Source organism: Acanthisitta chloris, unplaced genomic scaffold, assembly GCF_000695815.1.
Source record: "Acanthisitta chloris isolate BGI_N310 unplaced genomic scaffold, ASM69581v1 scaffold3792, whole genome shotgun sequence".
Classification (NCBI taxonomy): domain Eukaryota; kingdom Metazoa; phylum Chordata; class Aves; order Passeriformes; family Acanthisittidae; genus Acanthisitta; species Acanthisitta chloris.
Genome location: NW_008662011.1, coordinates 21861 through 30343, shown reverse-complemented (window position 1 = coordinate 30343; position 8483 = coordinate 21861). Strand labels below are relative to the sequence as shown.

Genomic DNA, 8483 nt, shown 5'->3' with positions numbered 1-8483 from the left:
GCTGCGGAAGGGAGCCTATGGTGCGCTCATGGATGAGGAGGACGAAGGGTCGAAGTTCTGTGAGGAAGACATTGATCAGATCCTCCAGCGCAGGACACAGACCATCACAATCCAGTCTGAGGGGAAGGGCTCCACCTTTGCCAAGGTGTGCTGTGCTCCACTGGGACGGAAAGGGGAGCATGCAGGGCAGGAGTGGTGGGCTGACCTCTTACCTGGGTGTGTAGAGCTGTCTGCATGGAGGCCGAGCTCTCCTGTCGGGCTGTGCCCTGGAGTGAGACCTCGCGGGGGTGCCACAGCAGGTGTGGTCTCCTGCCTCGCCGGTCGTCATCAGAGCATCAAGGAGGGGGCCACCAGCCTGGGTGGGTGATGGGAGGCTGCCTGGGAGGGTTCAGGTCTCCCTCTGAAGCCAGCTTAGGCTGGTGAGAAGGCATAGCAGGGCCTGTGCTCCAGGTGTGCTCTGTCCCCAGGCTGGTGGTGTGCGTGGACACAGAGCTGCTGTTGTGTCCTGGTCAGGGTGGAGGCCTTGCTGCTGTGATGGACTGAGGGCTCCTTGCTGTGACAGCAGGTCATGCCCAAGAGCTGGACTCTGCCCAGGGCTGTTGTGGGCAGGGTTGGGCCTCTCCTCGGGGAGGATGGACAGGTTCAAAGCCTGTGTAAGATCCAGTCCTGAGCTGGGCTGATCTTAACTCCTGGGCTGAGCTTATTTGATCTGGAGTCTGTCACCCACCCGCCCTTCCACACACCAGTGGTGCCTCTGTGTGGTGGTTTGCCAAGCAGGATTGTGTGTGGTTGCCAGTGGTGTGGGCAGGAGCTGTGGTACCTTCAGCACAGCACTTCCACAGTGCAGCCAGTCTCTGTCTCCAGGCTCGCTCAGCTGCCATGAGGCCTGGCTCTGCAGGGAGACCTCCAGGATGTGGGTGGGACCCAGCTGCTGGCCTGCACGATGCCCAGAGCTGGGTGCTGCTGTGCCATGGGGCACACATACCCCCAGAGAGGGCCCAAGGGGGCAGCTCTGTGCTGCAGTTGTGACTGGTGCCCAGTGGGGCACCAGGGGCCATCTCCCTCCTTCTCCTGCACATCCCAGCCTCCATTTACAGTGGGTCAGGTGGGACTGCAGAACAGAGGGGTTCAGATTCCTTAGGCAAACAAAGAACCCTCTGGCACATATCAGCATGGGATCTGCATATGGGAGAAAGCACATCTGGATGGTGGTTTGCACCCTGTTCACTCCTCTTTCACTTTCAGGCCAGCTTTGTAGCATCAGGAAACAGAACTGACATTTCCTTAGATGACCCCAACTTCTGGCAGAAGTGGGCCAAGATAGCAGAGCTCGATACAGACGCCAAGAATGAAAAGGTAGGATCCAGTTCATGGCCTGTGTGCCCCACAACTGACCTGACACTGTGTGGCATGGTCTCCAGGTGGGAACTGTGTGCTTCCCCTGGGCTCCTGAAGGGATTTGTGTTGGCCATCAAGAAATACTGCAAGGAAAGACTGACCCATGAGTGCTGGCTAAAGCGCCAGTTGATTTCACCACGCTGATCTGTGTCTCCCTGGTATTTCAGAGTGCTCGTTCTGTGCTCCCAGCAGAGAATCATAGAATATCCTGAGCTGGAAGGACCCACAGAGGTCATCAAGTCCAACTCCGGGCGCTGTACAGGGCACCCAAACAATCCCACCATGTGCCTGAGATCATTGTCCAAGTGCTCCCTGAGCTCTGTCAGGCTTGGGGCTGTGACCACTGCCCTGGGGAGCTGTTCCAGTGGCCAAACACCTCTAGGGGAAGAACCTTTGCCTAATACGCAAACTAAACCTCTCCCAACACAGCTTTGTGCCATGCCCTTGGGTGCTATCACTGGGCACCAGAGAGAAGAGATCAGTGTCTTCCCTTCCACCTCCCCATGTGAGGAGGAGAGGGAGAGCTGGTGCCACACTGCCTGTTGTGAGGCAGAAGGGGACAGATGTGGTCCCACCTCTGCTGGCCCTGATGAGCTGGTGGGTTTGGCTGCAGTTTGGGCCTCTCCTCCCATCTCCTCAGGGTGCCATCGGCTCCAGTGCAGCCCCAGGGCCTGCTGAAATTCCAGCTGAGGCAGCAGTACAGCAGCAGGAGGGAGGCCCTGCAGCTCTGCAGAGCTCACTGCTCTAGCAGGGGCAATGGGAGGGGGTGAGCTGGGAGTGTCCCCCCCACGTGCCTGAAATCCAGGCAGATTTAGATGGCATGGATTCATTCCACAAGGGCAAGGGAAAGGAGAGGAGGCAGGTACATGCTGTTTAGTTTCATAGTGCTCCCACCTGCACCTTCTTGAAAGCTGCCTTTTCCAGCCCACCTGTCCTGACACAGAGATTGCACTGCCCTCAGCACAACACTTGCACAGGCGGTGCTGGCAGGGCCAGAAGTGACTCAGAGCTGAGTCAGCTGCTGGCTGTCAGCAGTTTGGGCCCAGAGGGGCTGATTTTCAGCCTGCCATCTTTCAGGCTAAACTTTGTGCTGGCCAGGAGTTGTCTTGTGTGTGCAGACAGAGCTGCACACAGGTAACTGGAGCAGGTATCCCAGTGGGAAGGTGAGGGTTAGCCACGGGACTGGCGAGCCAGGAGGAAGGAGAGCACATACAAGTGTTTCTGCCCGTACCTGAGCACATTCTCCGCTCCGCCCCTCACAGGAGAGCCTGGTCATTGACAGACCCCGGGTGCGGAAGCAAACCAAACACTACAACTCCTTCGAAGAGGATGAGCTGATGGAGTTCTCCGAGCTGGACAGTGACTCAGACGAGCGACCCACGCGCTCACGGCGCTTCAACGAGAAGACGCGGCGGTACCTGCGCGCTGAGTGCTTCCGCGTGGAGAAGAACCTGCTCATATTCGGGTGAGTCTCACCCCCTCCCAGAGAACACAGCCCCAGCCTCCAGCTGCCCCAGCACCTGTGGGCCACTGGCTACCCCAGACACTTTCTGTCTGTCCTGCTTGCAGTGTTCCCTTCTTCCTGCAGTGATCTCCCTGATGGGACCTGAGCTCTAAGTGAATCATAGAATAGAATGATTTGGGTTGGGAAGGACCTTAAGGATCATCTAGTTCTAAATCCTCTCCCATGGGCAAGGACACCTTTCACTAGACTAGGTTGCTCAGAGCTTCATCCAGCCTGGCTTTGAACACTTCAGGGATCATGATGTGATCCCTGAAAGTAGAATGTTTGGGATGGAAGGAGAGTTAGGGGGGGACAAAGCATGAGCTGACAGTTGGCACGTCCAGAGTCTACTCCTGCCTCTGCCGCATTCAGTCCTGCAAACCTCCCTCTCTGTGGTCCTGTAATATGTGGGCAAAACACCCCTATGCAAGGGGAGCTGGCAGGGCCAGGCCCTTGGGTAAGATCCTGGAGAAAGGTGCCAGAGAGGTCTCTAGCTGTACAGGAACGTTTACTCTGTGTTCCTGCTGTTTCAGCTGGGGCCGCTGGAAAGATATCCTGACCCATGGGCGTTTCAAGTGGCACCTGAATGAGAAGGACATGGAGATGATCTGTCGGGCTTTACTGGTCTATTGCGTCAAACACTACAAGGGGGATGAGAAGATTAAGAGTTTTATCTGGGATCTCATCACACCAACGAAGGATGGCCAGAACCAGGCTCTGCAGAATCACTCAGGTATTGCGTGTTCTCTCTGCCATTGCATCTGTACCCATCGCCCTGTGCCAGCCTGCAGGACCAAGGCTGCAGAATGCAAAGCAGAGCAGATGGGAACAGTCAGCAAGCAGTTGTGCCTGAGCACTGCGATTCTCTCTGCACAGAGAAGGAGACTGCCATGGAACTGACCTTCCCACTAATCCTCAGAGACAGGCTGGCTAGGTGGGGAAGGCCCTTTCCTGGTTCCCATTGCCATGGATGGTGCAGAGAGAGCCTTGTGGTGGGTGCTATCCTACTCTCAAGTGGGTGCTGCTAAGCTTTCTCTGACCTGTGAATGCTGTCAGGGTTCCCCTGTGCAGGGAGACACCAGGCAGTGAGCTCATGGGGTCGCTGGTGACTGTATGAACAATTGGGTGTGATAGGCATGAGGGTGTGTATTCCACTCAGAGCGCTGGTGTGCCCAGCTGCTCCTCAGGGCCTCATGTGGACATTGTGCAGGGACCCTGCCTATCCCTGTGGGCAGCACTGGGGAAGCTGGGGTGCAGCTGAGCAGCCATCTCACCCCACCTCCAGCTTATGTCTCCCCTTGTCATGGTGCTTTTCCCAGATGTACTGGTCTGCAGTGCCTGCCCTGATGTGTGGAGGTGTGGTTTGTCCCTAGACTTCTGCAACACAGAGTCCTCCCCAGGTGATGCTGCCTTCTGTCTGTCTAGCAGAACCCTTGTCCAGGTCTGGCTGTGCCCTCCCTGCTCAGAGGCCTCGCAGGCTTATTTTCCATTATGTGAGGTCCATTTATGACACCATGTGTCAGATTTGTAATTACATCTGCCTTCTGTTGGGTGGAATTTCCCAGCGTATCCTCAGCTTCAGACAGATCACCCAGAGCCTTCCCTGCCCTGCTCTCCCACTGGCTATGACTGTGCCTTGTCGGTAGACCCTGCAGATTGGCCCCCCCTGCCCATAGGTGCCCCTGGGGCTGGGACAGCCATAGAGCCCACCCTGCAAACAACACTTGGGCAGCCACAGGGCCTTTGTGTTTCATGCTGTGAGCACAGAACCGGTGCTGGCTCCCTGGACCAGCTAGGGGATTGTGGCCTGGGACATGTGGTCACTGCCCACTCTGCATCAGAGAGCTCTCATGACCTGGCAGCACAGTGCCTGCAGCTTCCAGGACAGGTGAGTGGGACTGGGAGAGGCCACACTGTCCCTTGGGGAGTCAGAGCCATGTGCTGCTTATTAGGTTCTTGTGACGTATGGCACGAGATGAGTAGTGAGGGACCTGGGAGTCTCCAGGCTGCTTTTGGCAGCAGGGAGGCAGTCTGAAACCCGGGAGTGCTGTTCCCAGGGGGTGGAGCACCCGAAAGGCTGTTCTGGAGTGCTGCTGCTGGTGAGCCCTGAGTGTGTGGTACTTAGTGCTTAGCACCAAACATCACCATTTCCTTCTGCCTGGAAACGTCTGACTGGTTTCGAAGTGTGAGAATGTGGCCTTTGGTGGCTACCTTAAGTTACTGCAGTCACCTCCCGCAATGGGAGCCACTCTGGCAGTGCTGCCTCCTGCCCTTGCCACACAGCCTTGCCCTGAGCAGCTGGGACTGAGCTCAAGAGCCCTGTGAGGAGCAGAGTGAGTCATAAACAAATCAGCTCATTTGAGTGGGCTTGATTTAGATAATACCAAGTAACAAACAAGCCATGGTTTCAGTGGAGGGTCAGGAATGCTTTAGTGCAAGAGCAGCAGTAAAATTGGATATTGAGCAGAGAAGCAACCAGGAGTTTCTCCATCAGCTCTTCAGAATGGCTTTTCTCACCTGTGAAACCTCCATGTGGTCTTGGCCAGAGGAGCAACAACACCATCCAGCCTGACGTCAGGAGCTGCAGGAGACTGGAAGCCTCACTGCTGTGACTCCCCAAGGAGCCTTGGATAGCTCTCGTGTCTGCAGAGAGCTGACCAGGCAAGACATGCCCCAGGCCTCCCTGATGTGCAGAAAGCAGCAACTACCTCCAGCCCTTACTAGTGCATCCTGGAGCTGTCCCTTCTCAATCCCATATCCATGTGACATGACAGGTGAGCACAGCACCCAGGCAGCCCAGCTCAGAGCTCTGCTCTGGTCCAGCACCATCCTGCCTTCTATCCTAGAAGAGGCCAAACTGCTGAGAGAAGAGTGCCCAGAGTTCATCAGGCCAATTTAGTGTTGGGGACAGGAGCCCTGGTGCCCACTGCAGGCCTCCAGCAGCCACAGCTCTTTGTCCTGTCATGGAGCTTCAAACTTCATGCAGGATTTTAGGACATGGTGATGCTCTCTCTTCACTGGTGTTGCAAGACCAGACAGTTTCTCTTTCCCCTTCACACACACGGGGAGCAGAGGATGTCTGCAGGACCTAACTCAACAGCAGCTGCCCAGGGAGGCAGCTCCTCCCTCTCTGAAGATTCCAAACAATAGTGACCCTACCAGGAGTTGTTTCCATGTTCTTCTGTGAACTCATATCTTATTGCAAGATTGAAAATATGTATAATTTTCAGCTCCAGACACTGGATCTTGTTTTATCTTTGTCAGCCAGATGGGACCGTGTTCCCTTTCCTTTTGGTACCTTTGTGAAGTGTCAAAGCTCCCTGCAGTGATCCAGTTTCCCAGCAGCCCTGCTCCTGATGCATGGCATAGGAATCAGCCCTTACAGATCAGATCAGCAGGTGTACTGGGCTTTGATCATTTGGGAGCTTCTTGTTGGAACTCTTGTCCAATATCACTGTCCCCGTAGGGTGATCCTCAGAGCTAGCTGCAGTGTCTAGGTAAGGCTCCAAGAGCTGTGCCCAGGACCAAGGTCCCTTCTGTGCTTCTATGGGATATTTTCATACCATAAGGGGCCGTGTTATCCTTTAGGCTCAACATTGCACTGAGAATGCACAGTAGGTCAGTTTCTATGATGATCCTCGGGTTTTTCCTAGAGGTGGACTCTCCCATGCTCTCTCCAAGCTGCAGCAGGAGCTCTGCACAGCCTCCTCCAGCTCCCAGCTCTGCTGCCCTGCCTGACACCCAGTGCCACCCGTGCCTGATGGCAGTGCCTGACCGTGCCCGTGGTGCTCACTGGCTGCCACTCACTGTTACAGGCTTGTCAGCACCGGTGCCCAGAGGCAGGAAGGGGAAGAAGACAAAGAACCAGATGCTACTTCCCGAGATAAAGAACGCGGACTGGCTCGCCACCTGCAACCCTGAGGTGGTCCTGCACGATGACAGCTACAAGAAGCACCTCAAACAGCACTGCAACAAGTGAGTCACAGAATCACACAATGGTTTGGGCTGGAAAGGACTTTAAAGAATGTCTCATTATACCCCCAGCCATGGGCAGGGACACCTTGCACTAGCCCAGGGTGCTCCAAGCTCCATCCAACCTGGCCTTAAACACTTCCAGGGATGGAGCAGCCACAGCTTATCTGGGCAGCCTGTCAGTGCCTCAGCACCCTCACAGGGAAGAATTTCTTCCTAACATCTCGTCTAAATCTCTCTTTTTTAAGCCATTCCCCCTTGCAGGAGCCCACACTGGCTCATGGAGACAGTGGGCTGAGGGCCTTTAGCTTGGGAGGGTGGGAGGGGGCTGTGAAGGGGTCACCATGCTCCCAGTGCTGGACCACCCTCCGATTCTCCTGCAGCACACAGGAGCCGTGTCCTGAGCAGCGACCCTCCAGCCATGGGGCCACAGCAGGTCACAGGGCTGGGCACTGTGGTGTGACACTGCATGGCCGGTGCCCATCCTGCCCTAAGGAAATGGGTCCTTCCACGTGGGGAAACACGGTGTAAAGCAGGTTCCCCTGGCCTTGCTGACCTCTCTGCCGCCCGGGACAGGGTTCTGCTGCGGGTGCGAATGCTCTACTACCTGAAGGCTGAAGTGCTGGGGGAGGCTGCGGATAAAGCCTTTGAGGGGACCCCTGCCAGGTAGGGCCTTACGAGGCTTCTCGGGCTCAAGCACTGCCACGGTCGTCCAGCCCAGCCATGTCTGGACTCACTGCAGCTCTGGGCGAGTCAGACCTTGGGGATCTTGTTCAGGCAAAACTTCACTCTCAGGCAGCCACTCTGCCTGTGCAGGGGCCGTGGCTGTGGCAGCCCTGCTGAGGCAGCTCTGAGACTGCAGCACCAGCCTGGGGGGCGGTGAGGACTTTCGGGGACACCCTGCAGGAAAATGGCTCCAAGTGCTGCTTGACAAATGGGTCTTTAATCCAAAGTGGGAGTCCACAGAGACTGTTCCCAGTCCCGGGGCCAGGTCTGGGAGCAGAGCACGCCCTATCTCTGAGGTTGGCGGGTCCTTCCCAGCACTCGGGACAAGGGGCCCACAGGCTCTGTATTGCCACTGAGCCTGCAGCCTGCCAGCTCCTGACCTTCCTGCAGACGGCTCTCTGTGCTTCACAGAGAAGTGCGATATGCTGAGTTTTAAGCTTAATTTCCCCGAGCAGGGTCTGCTGCCTTCCCCAGCACAGCTCCGTCAGCACCAGTCTGTGCAGGGGATGCTCTTCTTTTGGGGCTGGTAGGTGTGAAGTGGTTTGCCCCCAGTCGTGCTGTTCAGGTCAGGTGGGATCTCCAGTCCCCTGGTATTGCTTGGGTGGAAGGGTAGAGGGTCTGAGCAGCATCGCTGTCACTGGAGAAAGAGGGGTGGGAGAGCAGCGGGTTGTGGTGGAACCAAGGCTCTGTGACCCCAGGGAGACATGCACTCATGTCATGGCAGGGCCCCAGGCCAGTGTTCATTAGCTATCCCAAGCTAGTGAGCGATGGCTCCTGCCTCCCCCTGCCCCTTCCCAGCAGTGCCCAGTGGCCCTCAGTGGGTGAGGCCGGGAGAGGGGTGTTCATACCTTGTCTGCCACAGGGAGCTGGACGTGCTGCTGCC

General features: G+C 56.5%; 1 protein-coding gene across 1 annotated transcript in view; it reads left to right on the top strand.

The window, feature by feature from the left end:
• Positions 1-8483, top strand: part of CHD6 (chromodomain helicase DNA binding protein 6) — a gene marked incomplete at its 5' end in the record, with an annotated part of 41674 nt that overhangs the window by 16559 nt on the left and 16632 nt on the right. The window contains 7 exons of the mRNA XM_009070418.1: positions 1-145; positions 1246-1356; positions 2661-2863; positions 3436-3635; positions 6718-6877; positions 7451-7540; positions 8463-8480. The exon at positions 1-145 is cut by the window's left edge and continues 9 nt beyond it. Coding sequence (XP_009068666.1) covers positions 1-145; positions 1246-1356; positions 2661-2863; positions 3436-3635; positions 6718-6877; positions 7451-7540; positions 8463-8480 — 927 coding nt within the window. The remainder of the gene's footprint in view (positions 146-1245; positions 1357-2660; positions 2864-3435; positions 3636-6717; positions 6878-7450; positions 7541-8462; positions 8481-8483) is intronic.